This window comes from Psammomys obesus, unplaced genomic scaffold (assembly GCF_907164565.1).
Source record: "Psammomys obesus unplaced genomic scaffold, mPsaObe1.curated_primary_1811, whole genome shotgun sequence".
Classification (NCBI taxonomy): Eukaryota; Metazoa; Chordata; class Mammalia; order Rodentia; family Muridae; genus Psammomys; species Psammomys obesus.
In genome coordinates, this window is record NW_026590701.1 from 2833924 (window position 1) to 2853966 (window position 20043).

The 20043-nt window shown below is 45.7% G+C and overlaps 2 protein-coding genes across 6 annotated transcripts in view; one reads left to right on the forward strand and one right to left on the reverse strand.

The window, feature by feature from the left end:
* Ap4s1 (adaptor related protein complex 4 subunit sigma 1) overlaps positions 1-20043 on the reverse strand; it is a 39152-nt gene that overhangs the window by 3966 nt on the left and 15143 nt on the right. For all 5 annotated transcript variants that reach the window (XM_055608523.1, XM_055608521.1, XM_055608525.1 and 2 more), the window contains exons 2-5: positions 14254-14462; positions 11248-11334; positions 10645-10713; positions 4140-4151 (exon numbers count right to left, since the gene is read on the reverse strand). In XM_055608523.1, coding sequence (XP_055464498.1) covers positions 4140-4151; positions 10645-10713; positions 11248-11334; positions 14254-14391 — 306 coding nt within the window. In that variant the 5' untranslated portion in view covers positions 14392-14462. The remainder of the gene's footprint in view (positions 1-4139; positions 4152-10644; positions 10714-11247; positions 11335-14253; positions 14463-20043) is intronic.
* Positions 9602-10006, forward strand: LOC129677902 (COX assembly mitochondrial protein homolog). Its single transcript, XM_055608583.1, has one exon. The coding sequence runs from the start codon at positions 9602-9604 to the stop codon at positions 10004-10006; it is 405 nt and encodes a 134-aa protein (XP_055464558.1).

Genomic DNA, 20043 nt, shown 5'->3' on the forward strand with positions numbered 1-20043 from the left:
AAAGAAAGAAAGAAAGAAAGAAAGAAAGAAAGAAAGAAAGAAAGAAAGAAAGAGAAGAAAGAAAGGAAGGAAGGAAGGAAGAGAAATCGAGACACAAGGGACAAAGTGAGTAGGTGAGGCAGGAGCAGGTGAAGCAGGGGGGTGGGGAGATGGCAGCAGAAGAATAGTATGCCTTGGGACCTCCAAGACCCACACTGAAAGCCAAGAGCTGGATGTGGTGGCTCACACTGTAGTCCTATCACTTGGGAGGCTGCCGTAAGTTTGGAGCTAGCCTGGGCTAGATAACAATTTCCAGGCCAGCCTATGCTGCAGACTCTGCCCACCTCCTAACTAACTAACTAAACACAAACATAAAGGAGATACAAAAGTGGAAGGCTATGGCAATCAGAAGAGGCTGGAGGCAGACCTGTGTCATTCACATCCCGATCTCAGGGGAATGCTCTTTCGGGAGATTCTCGGTATTGGCTGGGAAGCTGGAGAAACGCCGAAGGCTTCAGCTCACTGGGAAGCTGAGCCTTCACTGTGATGCCTGCTCTCCTGGCCACTCTCGCCGCGGTCCCTTGTTTGAGCCAATGGCGTTGCAGTTCACATGCCATCTGGTGAGATCATCACCTGCGGGAGTTCTCTGGCGGTCGCGGATCTGGCTGGCCTGTGTGCTGTTATCTTGTAGGGATGTGCTGTGCTAGATGGTGGCAGACTCAGAGCCTGCACAACACTGACGCCATTATGACCCAAACTCAGTGGTAGCAACGCATGAAACAGGTGCCTCTGCAAACCCACAGTGGCCCTGGAAGGCGGGAGGCAGTGGCTTTGGGTCTTTAAGGGTTTATAAAATAAAATCATGTTCTAAAGAACCATCTGGGGCTAGAGAGATGGCTCAGAGGTTAAGAGCACTGGCTGCTCTTCCAGAGGTCTTGAGTTCAATTCCCAGCAACCACACGGTGGCTCACAAGAATCTATAATGAGATCTCGTGACTTCTTATGGCCTGCTGGCACACATGCAGGTAGAATACTGTATAAATAAATAAATTAAATCTTAAAAAAAAAAAAAAACATCTGTCTGTCTGTCCATCTATCCATCTATCTATCCACTGAACCTCGGTCCACAGGACCAAGGTGGCTCTGGACTTTATCTTTCCAAGTACCAGGATAAGTGTGTCCTCATGCTTAGATCTCTAAAGAGGGTCCAAACCAAAACCCCCTGGGTTCTGGGACTCCCTCCTATGTATATGAGGGAGCCTAAGAGGATACATGAGTGAGGGGCACCAGGCAGCCTCTGGATTTTCTTCCTGGGTATGGAGATGGGCATCGCAGCGGCCCTCCTAATATCTATTGCCTTCTGCTCCCAGGACTGACAGGAGGTGAATGAAGAAGATCCTCTGGTAGCCCAGCAGCAGACTCTAGAAGGCCTGGGCACCCAGGATACTAGAAGGCAGTTTAGACGCAAATGCGGCCAGGTGATACAGGCGGCTAATCCAGCATACTGCACGCCAAGGCCAGCCATATAGAGAGAGAAGTTGACAAAAGCCCGGACTACAGGAGACCTTGTCTCAAAAACAAAAAAACCAACAAAGAGCAGGACTGTTGGACGGCTAAGTGGATAGAAGTACTTGCCACGAAGCCTGGCAATCGTAGTTCAATCCCTGGGACCCAAGTGAAGTTGGAAGGAGCCCTCTGCCTTCTAACTTTCCAGCATGATGCACACGCACAGATGGGAGGCCTGTGAGTGCCAGGTGAGCACTGTATCAGAGGGCATACTGCTGAAAGACTCAGAATGGTGTCCTCAAAGGGAAGGCCCTGGAGGATGACCTCAGTCACCTGGGCATAGGGAGTGTTATGTCCCATTCTTGCCGCATCAAAGCAGTTGCTCGGTGCTGGGAATCAAGCCCAAGGCCTGTGCAGCCAGGCAAGCGCTCTCTACTAATCTAGAGAGGAAGTCTGCAACGCTTTCTGCTTAAGGACCAAATACAGTTTCCTATGCCTTTATGTGCATAATAGGTGCACAGCGCCGAGGGGCTGGCACTCTTTCACCTGGTGCTGTCCCCGAGCCGGCAATCCATCGCTTAGCAGCTGGGCGGAGACAGCACCTGTGAATTCTGAACTGTTCAGGGCTCAAGGCTGCACATGTTTGAGGAAGCTCATCAATTGGTTTCTAAACAATCTTCATGAAATTTGAAGTCTTCGGTAAATCCAGCAAGCTATGTAATGGGGTAAACTTTCTCTATGGAAATAGGCCTTCCGCAACAGCAGCCCTGGGGGAAGTGGGGAAGGTGGGGAAGGATGCCAAGAGGTGCTCCTTCTCCAAGGGGTGACTGAGGTCACCGAGGTGCTCAGTCTTAAGGGGACACCACTACAGCGAGGGCTTCCACATACTGGAAAGAGGGATTCCTGAACTGATCACCCGTGCTCGGGTCATTTCTGTTTAAATCCCACCTGTCTTGTTTTCGAAGTCTGAGCAGGAAGCAGAGTAGTCAGCAGGTACTGAGGAGAGTGGTAAATGCCGTTGTTCTCAGCTCAGGGCAGACCGCCTCAGCCTTCACAGGCTCGGGGAGGGCAGCCTCTGCAAGGGGCTTCCTGAGACTTCCTGGGACCCTGATGCCCCTCTTCGGGCTTCTTTCCACAGTTGACTTAAAAAGAGGTCTCCAAATAAATGTTATGAACATGACTGGTCCTGAGCAGCAGCAAAGGGTAAGGGGCTCTGTGGGAAGAGACCGACGACGCAGTCCACTGACTCCAACAGCCGTGTCTACTCTACATCATGCATAGACACACACACATATGAACATGCTCATGTTATCTGTGTTATACATAAATCACAACTTGGAATTAGTTTACATTTAAGCCTGATGTTTTCAAAAGATATCTCTATCACTTTCAAGTGATAAGCATATTTTGAAGTAAAATGTTTATATGTTTAAGTAAAATGTGAGTTTATTTATTTATTTGTTTGTTTGTTTATTTATTTATTTATTGAGAAAGCGTCTCACTGTGTAACAATGGCTGGCCTAGAACTCACTGTGTAGACCAAGATGGTCGGAAACTCACAAAGATCTGCCTGTCTCTGTCCCCTGAGCTCTGGGATCAAAGGCGTGCGCCACCATGTCCGGCATTAGGTGCATTTGTGTGTGCCCTATGTGGTTAGGTGCCTGTGGATTCCAGAAGAGGGCGCTGGCGCTCCTGGGAGTGCAGTGACAGGTGATTGCGAGCTGCCTGAAGGGTGCCCGGAGCCAAATTCAAGTTCTGGGAACAATGAGCCCTCCTAACCACTGTGCCATCTCTCCAGCCTCAAAGCAGGCAGAGTTTTGAAGAGAAATCATCTTAGATGTTAAACATGATAGTCTGGGACTTAAGAAGGCCTGGTGCGTGCCTGCCCACGCCTGGCCCTGGGCGTGGCTATTCTGGTGGAAGTGCTGGGACTGAGTAAGCTGAAGATATACAAGGCAGGTGTTCTGCATCGGGCTATATCTGCAGTTCTGATTAAAAACCAAGAAAGAAATGAGCCTTCTCTGCTATAAAAAAAAATGAACATAAGCTAGGCAACATCTTTAACCCTCCAGGTCCTCTCCTACAATGCCCCCTTCTGTCCATGAGGCCATTTTTGAGGATTTGTCCGGGAGGCCTGAAAGTTCAGTCTCCGTGAAAATCAAGCACTTCATTTGTGGGATATACATTGTGAACAAATCTGATATGAGAAGTTAGGCCAATGTATAACAGCTATTTTTTAAATATCTAATTTATTTTAATTTCATGTGCATTGGCACTTTGCCTGTATGTATGTCTGTTGAGGGTGTCAGAAATCCTGGAACTGGATTCTAGCAGATGTGAGCTGCCATGTGGGTGCTGGGAATTGAACCTGTGCCCTCTGGAGCCATCTGTGCAGGCCCATATAATGTTATTTTTAAATATCACCGCCTCAGCGTTTTGTCTGGAGAAAAAGGAAAGGGAACCTTACGAAGCACTGCCTTTGAAGGGAAGGCAGGGGGCTCTGGGAACCCCGTGCTGCGGGCGGCCTTGGCAGACCTGCAGGTGAAGAGTGCCCTGGATTCTGCCAAGTCATCTTGCTGCATGGTGGCGCTTACCTGGTCAGGCCCTGAGTGTGCTTTGCCACATATCATGAGAAAAGGTACCGAAAAGGATACATCTAGTTCACTCTGAAAAAGAAAACAAGAACACACAGTGAGAAGAGGCCCTCAGACAGCACCGTCATCTGCGCAGACAGCCCTGCTCTGCGGCCAGCCCGGGGGCAGCTGCTGGGGCTCCAAACCTGCGGGAGCCCCAGCGGGGGCCCTGAGCTGGACACTGGGATTTTAAAAAAGGTGAAGGAAAAGACAGCTGCACTTAGAGGAACTTTTGAGGTCAGAGAGTAGAGAGGCTCAGGGTTGGTGGCTCATGCCTATAATCTTGGGAAATTGAAGCAGGAGGATTGCAACAGCCTCAGACCTTCCTGAGCTAACAGGGTAAGATTCTCCAAGCACCAGACAAAAACAGAAACAAACAAAACATGTGGAGAATAATAACCAACTCAACCTTTGTAGATGGTGTGCACGCATATCAGAAGCCTTAGCCACAGGATTTGCATCCATTGATTTACTTCAAGAATTTGTGTAAAGGAAGCTGGGAGTAGTGATAGGACAGATAGAGTGAAGCTTTTATAATAGCGAACTATTGATAATAATCCAAGCAACTACGAAGAAGGGACCAGTTTAGTCAATTAGAGCCATCAACAGTGATGTAGACGTCTAATTACTAGCAAGCTGCTAAGTAAAATGCAGGTTACCAAAAGCGATGGCAACCTTGGAGACGTAGCTCGGGGTTCAGTGCACATTTGACGTTTTAATGCCCTAGGGTTGATCTCCACACCACAAAATTTCCTAATAGTAAAAAGTGGTATGTGATCAGTCCTCTGTATTCTGAATTTCATTAATTCAACCAAGCACTCTGTGAAATACTTGGAACAAACTGTGCTTGCACTGAACATATATTCTTTCCACTCTTCCATGATTTCTTAGGCTTGCCAACTATTCATACACACTTGCTCCATGCTAGGTGCTCTCAGCCACTTAGATGGGTGTACGGGAACATGTGTCAGCTGTACACGGACACCAACCACTACACACAAGGGACTTAAGCTTGTGGGGATTTGGTACCCACAAGGCTGTGCGTGGTGGGGGCCTAGAGCCCACCTCCCAGCTTTGTCAGCTATCCTGAGGACAGAGGTATACAGCCACCTGCTCAACGTCACAGGAGGGTGCGTTAGGTCTCAAGGGCATGCACCTCAGTGAAGAGGTCCCTGAGTCCTGGCCCAGCTGGTGCTCTCCCACCAATCTTGAAAGCATTCCGTCTGAAGAGCACTTTCAGGCTCACAGTGAAGTCGGGACGAAGGTACAGAAGCTCCTCCCGCTCACAGTCTGGCCGGCTGTCTGGGCACAGCAAGGAGCACTCTGCTGCTCTTCTCGTGACAGGCTGCTCTCACAGCAGCCGCCCGAGGCTCACTCTGACAATGTACAGTCTGAGTCTCAGCAAACGGGTAATGCCACGGGGCCAGCGTTTCCCTGCTTAGCTGTACTGATTTTTGTCAATAAAATAGCTCTGAGGAGGCAAGGGGAAGTGGAAATGAGATCATACGTGGTAGGGAGGGACAGGAAGCCCTGCTGCCTCTCCCTACAGCAGCTGAGCTCACTGGGAACCTCCAGAATCCGACTGGTTTGGCTTTTGTTTCTGAAAATATGACACTGACATGCTTTTCTCTCGGTGCAACAGCATGAAATCCATTTCCAAATTTAAGATGTTGAAACTCCATAAGATTAAAAATAGCCCAGAAAGAATGCTCAAAATGTACACTGCTAAAAATGAATCTTAGCTGTCAGAGCCCCTGGTGAGGGTCGGGTCCTTGCTTCTTCTCACGCTCTTCCCTCGTGCTATCTCTCTGCGCTGGTTAGATCCTGGCCAGGGCCATCCCCGGTGCAGTGCCAGCATGACGCTGTCACCTGGTGTAGTTAGGTTGGTCTTGACTTCCGTGGTTCACACAGTCACCAACTCTCTCCCTGAAATTACATCTATGACTCTGCATGTGCATATTTTTAGTGAGTGGATATAACAGTAAGTTAAAACCCTATAGCAGCAGTGTCTGAGCCTCCATTTATTTTCTCTGCTTTAACACATTCTGGAAACTATCGTCTTCACAGGCCAGGAGCCATCTTCCAAGCTCCATCTCTTGAAGCAGGAGCTTGAAGGCAAGCCCCACGCATAAGGTCACAGGCGTCACAATCACTGGAAGGCCTGGAAAGACAGACTGGGGGACGCAGTCAAAAGTTCTGACCCTGGCCTGCGGGGGGCCCAGAGCTTGGATTTCCTGCAAATCCCCAGTTTATACTGCTGGTCAACGTGCCTGACTCTGTGGCTCACTGCATGGAGGCCACTGCATGGAGGCCATGAGAACTGGCTAGTTCCCCAGGAAGAGCTTCTAAAATTCACCCCAGGCCACACGAACTGAATTAGAGACTCAACTTCGTTGTTCATTTTGAACAAGTCATATGTTGTCTAGGCTGGCTTCTAATCCACCATGTAATGAAGAAAGCCTTTGAACTCCCTGTCGATTCTCTTGCCTCTCTCCCTCTCACATGCTGGGGTTCAGCACCACCACACCCCAAAAGACAGTGCTTCTACACATAAGTGTGGCCTTCTTGGTGTTAATGCTCTGTACGAAGCAGCACCCGCTCACTGCCTCGGAAGCAGCATTGTGGAGCAGCTCCTCACTGATCTCTACATAAAGGCAGGATGAAGTAAGCAGATTCAGGCAACAGCAGGTTAGGGATATGCTCAGCTGGTAGAGCGTTCAGCATGCCAAAGCCCTACTTCAACCCTTGGTACTGGGCAAACTGGGCATGGTGGGACTCTTCTCTAATCCCAGGAGATAAAGGCAGAGAGGCAGGAGGAGACCGGAAGTTGAAGGTCGCCTGGGACACAGGAGGCACTGTAGTTAATGGTTGTAATAATACCAGCCATCTCCACAGATTTCGGTTTAAAAGACTACAGCATTTGCTTCCAATTCACTACAGAACTTCAGCAGCCAGGAGAACATGGCACTAGCAGCACTATGTTCAACGGGGTAGAAATGAGAGTCCAGGAATAAACCTTTTGTCATTTATCTGTCTATCTATCTATCTATCTATCTATCTATCTATCTATCTATCTATCTGTCTATCTACTGTGTTTTGTTGCTGAGATGGGGGTCTCATATATGCCAGGCTGGCCTTGAACTTGCCATGCAGCTGACAGCCCTGAACACCTGATCTTTCTGCTTCTCCCACACAGGTGCACCACCATGCCTGGCTCAGGCTTACTAACAGATCTCAGTGAGGAGCTAAGAGAGTCATGGATGGGAGAAGGACAGTTATTTCAGCAACTGCTAGACAGGTAGATATATGCAAGCAAAAATGAGTGGTGGTGTGTGCTTGCAATCTCAGCCTTTGGGAAGCAGAGGCAGGGGGTTAGGAATTCCAGCCTCGAGCTATACATCCCTCCAAATAAAATAACAACAGAATGCATCAAGATGATTAATAACTCACAACATAAAAATTACTTAAAGTGGATGAGAGACAAATTTAGAAACTAAAATTATAAAACGCTAGAAAGCAAACAAGTATGTAACTTTCTAAACATGGCACTAAAACATAAGCGACAGGAAAAAGCATAGACTGACTGGTCATCATTCATAAATCCTTAATGCAATTAAAAGCTGAGCAAAGGATCAAACATTTTTCCAAAGACCTCTAATTCACTTCATACTTAGTAGGATGGCACGGCGGCACACACCTTTAACACCAGTGTTCAGGAGGCAGAGGCAGGCTGGTTTACAGAGTGAGTTCCAGGCTAGCCCAGGCTACATAGTGAGACTGTATCTCAAAAATTGAGGGAGGAAAGGAAAACAGATAGGATTTGGTGAGGACATGGAGAAATCCAAAATCAGAATAATCACCCTGCTAATAGGAATGTAAATAATGCAGACACTGGAAACAGTTTGCCAGTTTAAGATGGTACCTACTACCAAGAATTATTCTCCCAGGCCTGAGCAAAAAAAATTCATGTAATTAATTTATTTAGAGACAAGGTCTAGGTATGTGCCTCTGGCTGGCTGTTTTTGATCTTTTGTTTTGCTTTGTTTGTTTTTTGAGACAGGGTTTCCCTGTAGCCCCAGCTGTCTTAGAATGTTCTCTGTACACCAAGCTGGTCCCAAATTCAGAGATTCATCTGTCTTTGCCTCCTGGGTGCTAGGATTAAAGGGGTGCACTACCATGCCAAGATTTTTTTCTTTTAGAATTAAAAAAAAAAAAAGTGAATCTGTCCAAAATTGTGACAAAAATGTTTATAACAGCACCATTCATAATAGTCCCAAACTGAAAATAAGTTAAATGTCCATCAGTGTCAAACTGATTAAAAACGTGGTATATCTACACAGCAGAATATTATTTATTAATAAAGAAGAAAGGAGTAATGACACTGCTACAACATGGTGAATCTTGAAAACATCATGCTAAATGCGAGACAAGCTGCAGAAATCCACAACATGCAGGTCCCTTTCTGTGACCATCTACAACAGGCCAGCTCTGGAGACAAACCAGTGGTTATCTAAGGCCTGGACTAGCTTGTGGGTCATAGGGGAAACGCTAAGGAATATGCTTATCTGTCCCGGACTGCGATTTCCCTAAAACAACTGTGGTGAGAGTTCTAAGACTGTAAACACTAAAACACCATTCTATCCTCTCAGTGGGAAAATGCTGTGGTATACGAATTATATTTCCTTCTAAAAAAGGAAATTTCCTAAAGGGAAATTGACTTTTGCCCAGTAAAGCAAAGGTGCAGGTGGAAATGGGTCTCCTTCTTCTTTTATTTAGTCACGTGTTACAGGTGTTTTGTCTACGTGCATGTCTGTGTGCCACACGTGTACTCCATGTGTGCCTGGAGCCCGTGAGGACAGAGGAGGACTGTGTAGCGTCCATTCGGGTGCTGGGAGTCAACCCCATGCTTTCTGCAAGAAGCAAGTGCTCTTAACTGTCTCTCCGGCATGCCCCCACCCCCACTTTCGCTTTGAGACAGTCTTCTCTTGATAGGCTGGTCTGAATTTGTGATGTCTTCAAAGGCTATATAACCTTGGAATCCCGATCCTGTGTCCTCTCTCCTGAGTGGGGTTGTACAGGTGTGTACTGACATGGCTAGCGTCGAAATGATTGTTTTTGTTTTTTGTTTTTTTCGAGACATGGCTTCTCTGTCTAGCCTTGGCTGACGTGGAGCTCATTTTGTAAAGCAGGCTGGCCATGAACTCAGAAATCCGCCTGCCTCTACCTCCCCAGTGCTGGGATTGAAGGTGTGCCGCCACTGTCTGGCTGGAAATGATTCTTAAAGTAAAAAGGTTCTGTACTCTTAGGAAGGAAAGCAAAAGGAATGTAAAAACAGCAAGTGAGAAGAAAATGTCCTATTGGGCAGTAGAGTGCTTAGAAGGACATGGTTTTCTGAGGGTCGCTTTGTGCTGCTTAAGTTTTTGTCAACTTCCCTCTCTACCCACGGAGCCCGCCAGTGGCCTGCTTCTTCTCCGCCCTCCGATATGGCACTGGACCCCACAGACCAACATCTTGGACATATTGAAAAAGATATTCTGATCCCAAGGATGATGAGAGAAAAGGCCAAAAAACGGTGTTCTGAACAAGTTGAAGATTTTACCAGATGTTGCAAGGACTCTGGATTCCTTATGGTAGTAAAATGCCGGAAAGAAAATTCTGCATTGAAAGACTGTCTAACTGCTTACTATAATGATCCAGCCTTCTATGAAGAATACAAACTGGAGTATCTCAAAGAAAGGGAAGAATTCAGAAGAACCGGAGTTCCTACCAAGAAAAGACTACTCCCGCAAGCATGTAGGCAAATAGTGAGTCAGGAAGACGCATATTATGGAAACCATTTGCAATGTAAACCAGAAATGATGAACTCAAACAATATTTGTTCACTCTAATCATGAAAATACTGATTTTTTTAATGAAATAAAATATTTATTTCAGAAAAAAAAAGTTTTTGTCAACTTGACATAAACTAGAATTATTTTGGAAGAACTTCAATTGATAAAATGCTTCCATTTTCAACAAGCCTTTGGTGGATTTTCTTGGTTAATGATTGATGTGGGGGTGCCTGGTCCAAAGGGGTGTGTGTGTGTGTGTGTGTGTGTGTGTGTGTGTGTGTGTGTGTGCACACGTGCGAGCACACATGCTCGAGTGCATGCACATGCCATCCTTCAGCAGGTGGTTCTGAGTTGTATAAGAAAGTAGGCTGAGCGAGTTACAGGGAGCAAGCCAGTCAGCAGCTCCCCGCCATGGCCTCTGCGTCAGATCCTGCCTCCAGGTTCCCGCCCTGGCTCTCCTTAGTCATGAGAGGTATAAGCTCCCTAGATTGCTTGGTGTTTAGCAACAGAAGCAAACTAAAATAGGCTTTTTCATGAAGCCCTAGTTCACACACAAGTCTGTAAAACCTATGATGAGCAATAAGGGATGGTAATCCAAGTCCATTAATTATATTAACACATAATACTGACATATACCCAAAGGACTCAATTTCTGAACAACTGGGTTAAGACCATTTTTTAGCCATTAGACTTACCACTCTGCTGAAGTACTCATCCAAAACTTCCACAAAATTGTGTATGAACTCATAAATAGCCATCTCATTCTGAAATTAAAAAAAAAAGGTATAATTAATTTTACCATGCCCAGTGCATCCCGAGGTATTAGAGCAGCGTCCTGGTCACTGATGCGCAAAGGCTCTGTGACGGCTTGTGTAGAGACACGCTGTGGCTAAGGATGTAGAGACCTTATCTATGAGGCCACCTAGCATGCATGAAGCCCTGAGCTTAGCCCCCCACATCACATAAGCTAAATATGGTGGTACATGCCAGTAATCCCAGCAGCCTGGTTTACACGACACAGTCTTAAAACAGAAGAGAAAAGAAAAGAAACAAAAGTACAGATGCTGATTAAAGAAGGAAATACAGAAAACCTCAACCTCTAAGGCTTTCAGGTCATGATGAATCTGGCCAAACTGAAACATCAGAGCATGAGCTCCACTCCTGACCTTAACCAACGGCCACTGAGACCCAGACACTCTGAAAGAGGCTGCCTCATTCTTGGGGAGCAAGTAGGAAAGAAACTCCAACCTAAGAAGAATAAAAGTCTTGCATCTTCTAAGGCTTTTCTGGCATCTTACCTCGGTATCATTAACTCCAACCACAATGAAGAGAGCTGCATATTGCCGATAGATCAGCTTAAAATCCTTATATTCAATGAAGGAGCACTAGATGAAAGACAATTAGACATCAATGTCTGGTTGACAGAGGTGTCTTCAAACAGCACACATAATCCCTAGGTTACGGTTTAAGAATCTGCCAATACACCCCTAGAAATGTAGACATTACATTAAGGCATTAAAATATCAAACAGCCTTTGCAGGCTCTGACAACATCCAGTGGTTTACTAGAAGCACCTCTAGGAGGAAGAAGTGCAGTCTTGGAAAAAGTCTGAGTGATGACACGGCTTACCCTTGTGCCTCTCTTTCATTCACTTTCTTGGCTCCCTGGGGAGCTCAGCAAGCAAAGCTAACAAGTAATTAGCAGCTGAAAGTGCTTTAATGTGAGCATGCATAAACACCATGCCGTCTGTGAATTCTTGAGAGCAGTTACAACTGTTCAGTTCTGTCCTGTCTAATGGTCATGGAGAGACCAGCACAAGCAATCTAGCATCCATCCATCCATCATCTACATAGATGTAACTTCTTTATCCTAGATGCATGAAAAGAATAAATGCAGATTATTTTATAGATTATGTGGTCTTTGTGCTGCAGATGCTGGACAAGATTTTCCATTGTAAAAACTGCTTCCTATGAATTAGCAACTAGCTTACAACTCCTGATCTATAGATAAACAACTGCTTTCTCACTTTTCTGTCTTCTCCAGTGTCTGCACATAGGGCTGCCCGAAGTAGAAGGAAGGCTGCAGGCACAGTGTAAGTCTTCAGTGTCAGTCTGTGCTTGGCCAAATGGAGCCGAGCACGAACTTGGTGGCTTTGCTCTTGGGCACACAATGTACCTGGGCATGAAGCTGTATGTTTTGAGTAAGGAAATCCCTCCAAGGGAAGGGTTCTGGGCAGTCTATATACCATGGAGTAATTTCAGGGCTTAATAGAGAAGTAGGAGTGAGCTAAGCATGGTGGCTCATGCCTTTAATGCAAGGCTAGACAAGGTTATCTCAAATTGATGGGATGGATACCCAGGATCCAGAATGTGGACCTGCCCTAAATTTAAAAAACAAATATAAATAAATAGATACAATGACATAAATAAACTCAAAATAAAATTAGAGTGCCAAGTCAGGTGGCACTGGGCTGTGATGTAAGTGCTGGGAAGGCTGAGGCACACACACCAACAAAGTCAGCTTGGGCTACAAAGCGAGACTCTGACTCCAAGGCAATAAAATAAACTAATAGGATACAGATAGCTGCATAGAACTGTGTGGTAGCTTTCGGCTCCCTGTAGGCCAGGGAGACTTCTGGCAGTTGGACATTTCAAGGAAATACACCTATTTGAAAGAACTAAAAATTGCCTATGTTTTTAAATAGTTCACTTTATGTGTATGTGTGTGCCTGAGTGTATGTACATGCCGCACATGTGTGCAAGGGCCCTCAGAGGTCAGAGGAGAGCCCTGGAGCCGGAGCCAGGCGCAGTCACGAACCTCTGTGTGGTTCTGCTGGACGTGAGCAGCCGCGCCTAAGCAGGGGCCAGTGCTCCCGACCCTGGGGTTTCTGTCTGCTGGTTCTGTCTGACATGGCCTGAGCTCACACCTGTCATTATTTCAGGACCCTCCTGAGTGCTTGGATTACAGGTACAGCCAGAGGAACGACGGCTCCTGACACAACAAAACAAACACCAAGAACATCTTTGGGCAGAATGGAACTAAGCTGATACTATGACACCCTGGTGCCTGATGCCAAGAGTTGAGTGGTTTCTTTTTCACATAAAAATAATTTTAGAGAACTCCAAAAAGATCTGCCAATATCTACTCCAAATGGTGACCTTCTGGTGGAAACGCTGTTAAAATGACGGCAGGCTTGTGGACTGGGCGGGAAGGCTCCTGCAGGCGCGTCTCCGAGAGTTTCCCACACGAGGCGAGCTTCCCACATGAGGCAGTAACACAGTGCTTTAATAGTTCCTGTTTCCATCTGAGGCCATGGAGCGTCGAGTGCCCACAGCAAGCCAAAGAAGGAATTCAAAGAGGAACTGGGAGAGACTGCAATTGGAAAACTGATTGGAAGCCAAGGGAAACACACTTGGGACATGCAATTTGTAAGTGTTGATGCTATTCGGTGTTTTCTGATAGCTGCTGCCGCTGCTGGAGTGCTCTGGGGGGTGAGATGGAGAACGGGGTAAAAATGGGTGACCCTGACTTTTTAACACTTGTCCAATGTTCTGCAAGGCATCTGACGGCTAGAGTCAGATTAAATAATTCTCTAAGTTCTTTGCAAAAATGGACTCTATGTTTACCAGGGGCTGCAGTGCAGCAGAGCGGCAGCTCATGTGCCTGTTAAGGGCCAGGAGGCCTGTGCTCAAACCCAGCACCACAAAGCCATTCTCTATTATGCTAATGAAAGTATCTGGCCTCCAGGTTCTGGCATCTTCCATTTCCCTTATCTACATAATTAAAAAACCAAGTTCAAACTAAGTTTGTTTTTAAATTACTGTTCTGGCATTATGTCGGTTGTATATTTACAAAAGACAGTAAGCAGAAAAGAATCATTATCCACATCAAATCATATTAGTATCCCCTGGCAGACGTCCGGGTCTTGAGTTTTCGAGTTGCCATGCCAGTCAGTCATCTGACCTTCCTGTTTTGGCTTACAGCAAACCACCAGCCGCAGACACTGCTGAGAGTTCCAAGGGCTGAATTCATATGAACAAAAAAAGAAGACTGTCTTCAAGCAGGAGTAAATTTAGCAGCTACTTCTGTGAAGTGCTAAGACAAGAATCCTAAATAAGAACCCAGGACTTCCCTGGTTTGCCTCTTGTTCTTCTCTTACAGGCATGGTAAGAGCCAGCCTTCCTTCCCCCCCACAAGCCTTTGAAGAAATATAGCTCAGAGAAAATAATGGCACTTGAGACAGCAACAAGAAATCTGTAAAGGCAGAGTTGCCCCCACAGAGAACAGGGAGCACAGACACTTACTTGTTCACTGGATCGGGACAGACAGCTCTTGATGACATCTGTCTCCAGAAGGGCACGCTTATTAATCTCCACATGCTCATAGTACTTAGACAGCCGGGTCTGCCCTTGTTTGTTTACCATAAGGAAAAACTTGATCATTTTCCCCCTGTGGCTGGTTTCTTTCCAAATATAATTTAAAAGTTATAGCACGAGATGGTGGCAGCTAGAACCTGGAGAATACACAACAGAGAGGCAAAATTACATTTCTCAATGACTCATGCCAAGCCTGTTCTATAGATGTGCCAGAAGTAAAGAAAAGATTTGACACAAGCAGTATTCACTGCTAAGAACTAACTGACATTTAAGCAAATAAGAACCACATACAATTTCCATCAGTTACCACAAAACAACTCCGAGTGTACACAGGCCTCGTACTCACACACTGTCAGTTTGTTAAATTTGAATACCCACTATTAAGTTCATTAAGTTTGGTACCCACCAAGTATGCACCAAGCACTAGTATAATAAGAAAATAAAGATGTGATCATTTTTGATTTTCTGGGTTTCATGTCATCAAACAAAGACGCTAGAGGAGAAGCAAATGACAGTCTTCAAAGTGATGGATTGTAACTGCAACAGGTGCACTCCCAAGGGTCCAAAGGGGGGCCAGCACAGGAGAGTGAGGAGGGACACCGCGGAGAAAGGGCGGACTAGCAGGACCTTGAAGAGGGACCAAGGAAAGACTGTGTGGCTGGGAAACCAGGGTGACGAAGGCTCTGGGCAGTGCACTTGGTTGTGGGCTAGCAAGAATGGCTGTGGACGGGGCTGGAGGAATGGCTCAGCAGTTCCGGGCACACCTGCTCCTCAGAGCTCAGTGCCCAGTTCTCTTCACCCACAGTAGTTTACAATCATCCATAACTCAGCTCCAGGGGATCTGACACCCTCTTTTTGTCTCTAGAAGTTTCTACACTCATGTGCACAAACCCCACAAAGATACACACATATTCACAATAAAAATAATAAATCAAATCACTTAAAAAAGAATGACTATAGGAAATACAGCTGCTCACATAGAATATAAAGAGCTTTAGCAGTCACGCTAAGAGCTGGGTGTAGTGTGCAAGAGGCCAAGGCAGGAAAACTGCCTCATGTTTGAGCCAGTCCGGGCTAAAGAGTGAGATACTCTGCATCAAGAAACAAAACATAAGTCGTGCTTAGGAGCCTGAGTTTTATCATTGGGAGTGGAGGAAGATCTAAAGTATTTCTCTCAGCAGTAGAATAGGTAATGCCGACTTTTCCCAAACTCCTCTAATAGGCGAATAGCAAGCTCTGTGCTAGAAGTAACCACCTCGCCCACATCTTCAGGCAGCTGCTTCTGCCACCGCTGTGCTACAGTGAGGGAAGCAAAGGCTCCGGCCTGTGAAGACACCAGTGTCTGTATTACACCGGGTCAGAGGCTGCAGCCACAGCAGAGTCTGTGACACTGCTAACTCACTGTCACTCAGGGCTTGTGTCTGAGGTTCTATTTCTACACACTCAGTCTCATGGTTGTTCTTTTTACACTCACAGAAACTCTAAAATAATGAATGCAAAGAACCACACTAGTTGACCCATGCTGGTCATTCTCTCATGAACACAAGACCTTGTTAAGAGCTCTCTGGAAAATAACACATTCATTCACATTTTGTATTAACTGAAAAATCAAGGCAAAATACTAAGGTGAACAATTCTTTAATGAGCTTTTAAAATTTGGAATAATTTTAGAACATTAGAAAAGCTGCACCAATGAGAAACACTCTTTTTTGTTGTTAAATCTAGTTAGCGCATAAGGGCTCACATTTCCTGACCCTCCCTCAACCTCTGCACTCATTGGCCAGGCACTTGAGACTGTGAAGTTGAGCTCCTCCTACCACGGAGATGACACTCAGTCACCACCTAAGTCAGGGACAAAAGGCAGGAGCCATGCTGGTCTCTGTAGTGACAATTCTGGAATATTTGTTTCTTTTTAAAAAAAAAAAAAAAACAACAACAACAACAACAAAAAAAACAAACACAGAAATAGGGGCTGGAGAGATGGATCGGAGGTTAAGAGCACTGTCTGCTCTTCCAGAGGTCCTGAGTTCAATTCCCAGCAATCACATGGTGGCTCAGAACCATATATGATGAGATCTGGTGCCCTCTCCTGGTATGCAGGTGTACATACAGATAGAGCACTCATAAAATAAATAAATGACTAATCTTAAAAAAACATTGAAGCTCAAGTCCGCGCGCGCGCACACACACACACACACACACACACACACACACACACACACACACACTGGTAATCCCAGCACTGGAGGAGGCAAAGGCAGGCACATCTCTGTGAGTTCGAGGCCAACCTGGTCTACAAAGCCCAGAAAAGCCAAGACAGAGAAACCTGTCTTGAAAAAAAGACCCACAGAAATATTTTAAGAATACATTTTTGGTTTAATCCCGGGTGTGGGATACGGGGCTGCTTTGCAGCATCTTACTATGATTTGCCTCATATTCTGGTGGGGGTGGGGGGTGGGGGAGAGGAGGTGGGAGCTATTTTGTCAGCTGCAGATAGTTTCTGCGGGTGTGTGATGTTTGGAATTCTGGGAATTTTTCAGAGGCTATATAAATGTTAGGGCCCTGAGCATGATTGGTTGCTGGTTGTTGTTGGTCACAGTTTGTTAAGTAGTTTTGTTCGAAAAGAAAAAGGAAGAAGCTGGGCATGGTGGTGCATGACTGTAATCCAGCAAAGGCAGAGGCAGGCAAATTTCTGTGAGTTCAAGATTAACCTGGTCTACAAATGGAGTCCAGAACAGCCAAGGCTACTCAGAGAAATCCTGTCTGGAAGAAGAAGGAGGAGAAGGAGGAAGAGGAAGAAGAGAAACAAGAGGAAGAAAAGGAGAAAAAAAGAAAGGGAGAGAGAAAAAGAAAGAAAGAAAGAAAGAAAGAAAGAAAGAAAGAAAGAAAGAAAGAAAGAAAGAAAGAAAGAAAGAAAGAAAGAGAGGTTAAATTTGCCCCAAGGAGCTTGATGGCCCTACTCAGCAGGAAGTAGTCTAAGGATAATGTTGCCCCTTTCTGACCCCTGACTTTTTTCAGGGATCTCTCTCCTTTCCTCTCTATCCTATTTTCTCTCCTATCTAGTGTTAGGGGGTTGAAAGGGTGGAAGAAAGAAGAACCCACAAAGTAGCAAACATCAGCTATAGGCCTAGGTGTCTCGCAAACCTGGTTTGGATTCTAGTTCTTTTTTTTTTTTAAAGAAATTGCCATGCTGGGCTACCTTCACTTTGTTTCTGTATTCTTTTGTTTAACAGTTGAGGTTATACTTTATTTCTAACAGAAAGATAGTCACTGTTAGAGCCTCACACGATCAAGGCACATTTGTTAAGACTAAGAAACTAATTAGGCAGCTGGAGAGATGCTCAGCAGATAGAGTGCACACTGGTCTTACAAAGGACTCAGCTTCGGGGATCTAATGCATCCTTCTAGCCTCCATCGGACCCCACATGTAAGTGTTCCTACACACAAAGACACACATACACCCATAAATAAAAATCCATTTTTTTTTTTTTTTTTTTTGAGGTAAGGTCTCTATGGGTAGCTTTGGCTGTCTTGGAACTCAATCTGTAGACCAGGCTGGCCTCAAACTCAGAGATCCACCTGCCTCTGACTCCTGTATTCTGGAATAAAAAGCATGTGCCACCACTCCTGGCACAAAATCCAATAAATCTTAAAATAAAGAAAGCAGTACTAACTGATACATTGTGATTAACTGCAGGCTGGATTTGGAGTTAACCCATTTTCCCTTTAAGACTTCGTTTTGTTTCTTTTGGTCCTCCTGGAATACCAATCAGGTTTCTAGTCTTTGTTAATCATGATTTTGACAAGAAAGTCCCAATGATAGTTAATTTTGATGGCCAACTTGATGAGATTTAGAATTACCATGGAAACAAACCCCTGACTACATCTAGACTGAGGTAACTGCTAGGAGACTGCCCTAGCGTGGGTGGTAGCATTCCATGACCTTTCCTTCACTAAGTAAAAGGGAGACTGGAGCCTCAGCAAGCACTGCTCTCTCCCTGACCACAGCTTCCATGTGACCAGGACCACAAGCTACTCCCACGTCTTCCTACCGTGATGGCCAGTGCCCTCAAACTGTGAGCAAATTAAGTCTCCCTTTCTTAGATTGCCTTTGTTGGTTATTTCATCATAGCAGTCAGAAAGGTAATGAATCCAGGCTCCTAATTTAGATTTGTCTGAAGCTTTTCTTGATTAGACCTTGGAAAACAGCAAACAAACGCTAGAGAATCGTGAAGGCTGGTGGCATACTCCTACAATCCTCGTGCTAGGGAGGCAGAGACAGGAGAATCAATGCAGGTTTGAATACAGCCTCTGGTACAATAGGCTGGAGAGAGGGCCCGGCAGCTAAGAACACTGGCTGTGTTCCCCGAGTACCCAGGTGGGTTGGTAGCACCACATGGCACCTCACAACTGTGCCCAGACTGTAGGCTACTTTCTTGGGTTCTTTCTCCTGTCACCTTCTCCACCTCAATCCCTTCCAAACACCCAACACTAGGAAAGAGGAAGAGAAAGAACAGGCAAAGGGGCTTCAGGCTTGTTGGATACTTCCTGCTGATTAGGGCACTGAGGCACTGGGGCAAGTCTCATCTCCTCCTTCTCCTCCTTTTCCTCTTCTTCTTCCTCTTTTCTCTCCTCCTCCTCTTCTTCTGGTTATTTATTTTTATTTCATGTGCATTATCTGTGTGTGAGGCTGTCAGAGACCCTGTAACTGGAGTTGCAAACAGTTGTATGGTGCCACGTGGTTGCTGGGAATTGAACTGGGGTCCTCTGGAAGAGCAAGCAGCCAGTGCTCTTAACCACTGGGCCACCTCTCCATCCCCTAGCCTAAGCTTAAGCGCTGTGTACCATATTGCTTGTTCCTAAAGATGTTTATCTCTTCAGTCATTTATTGCTACTTGGTACATACAAATCACACTATATTCTAGCCAGGTATGCAGCTGAAAAGGAAGATGGTGAGTTGAGGCCAGCCTGGCTCCACAGCAAAACCCTATGTCAAAATACACACATACACACACACTCACACACACACACACACACACACACACACACACACACACACACACTATGGCATGTAGATTAACCTGATTTGTAAAAATTTGATTTTAATATATACTTACTATTTGCACACAAATATTAGCTGTCACTTTAGCAGCTGCAATTACAAAGCTCAGTTTCTCAATCTACTCCAAAGAGACTGACAAGGAAGGACAGAGCAGATAGGAGCGTCACCCAGGTGATCCCTGAATCACCTTAGCAACAGCTGGTTGCTAAAATGCCATCCCAAAGCCTTTTGTGGAGGAAAGGGTATGTTTTAGCTTCCATCACTGAGGGAGGGAAGTAAAAAGAAAAAAAAAGAAAAAAAGAACAGAAGCAGGGCAGGAACCTGGAGGCAGGAGCTGAGGCAGGGACAATGGAAGGGTACAGCTTATGGGCATACTCAGTTTGCTTTCTTCTATCTTCCAGAATAGAAGTATAGGGTGGCAGCACCCACAGTGGGCTGGGCCCTCACCCATCAACCATCAATAAGAAAATGCACCACAGACTTGCTTACATAAGGCTGCTCTGTTGGGTGCATTTTCTCAACTGAGGTTCCCTTTTCTAAAGTGACTCTACGTGGGCTGAGCATGGTGGTGCACACCTTGAATCCCAGCACTCAGAAGGCAGAGGCAGGTGAGGTGGATCTCTGTGAGTTTGAGGCCAGCCTGGTCTACACAGTTA

Coding starts and splice junctions, on each gene's coding strand:
- LOC129677902 (XM_055608583.1), top strand. CDS start 9,602: ATGGCACTGGACCCCACAGACCAACATCTTGGACATATTGAAAAAGAT.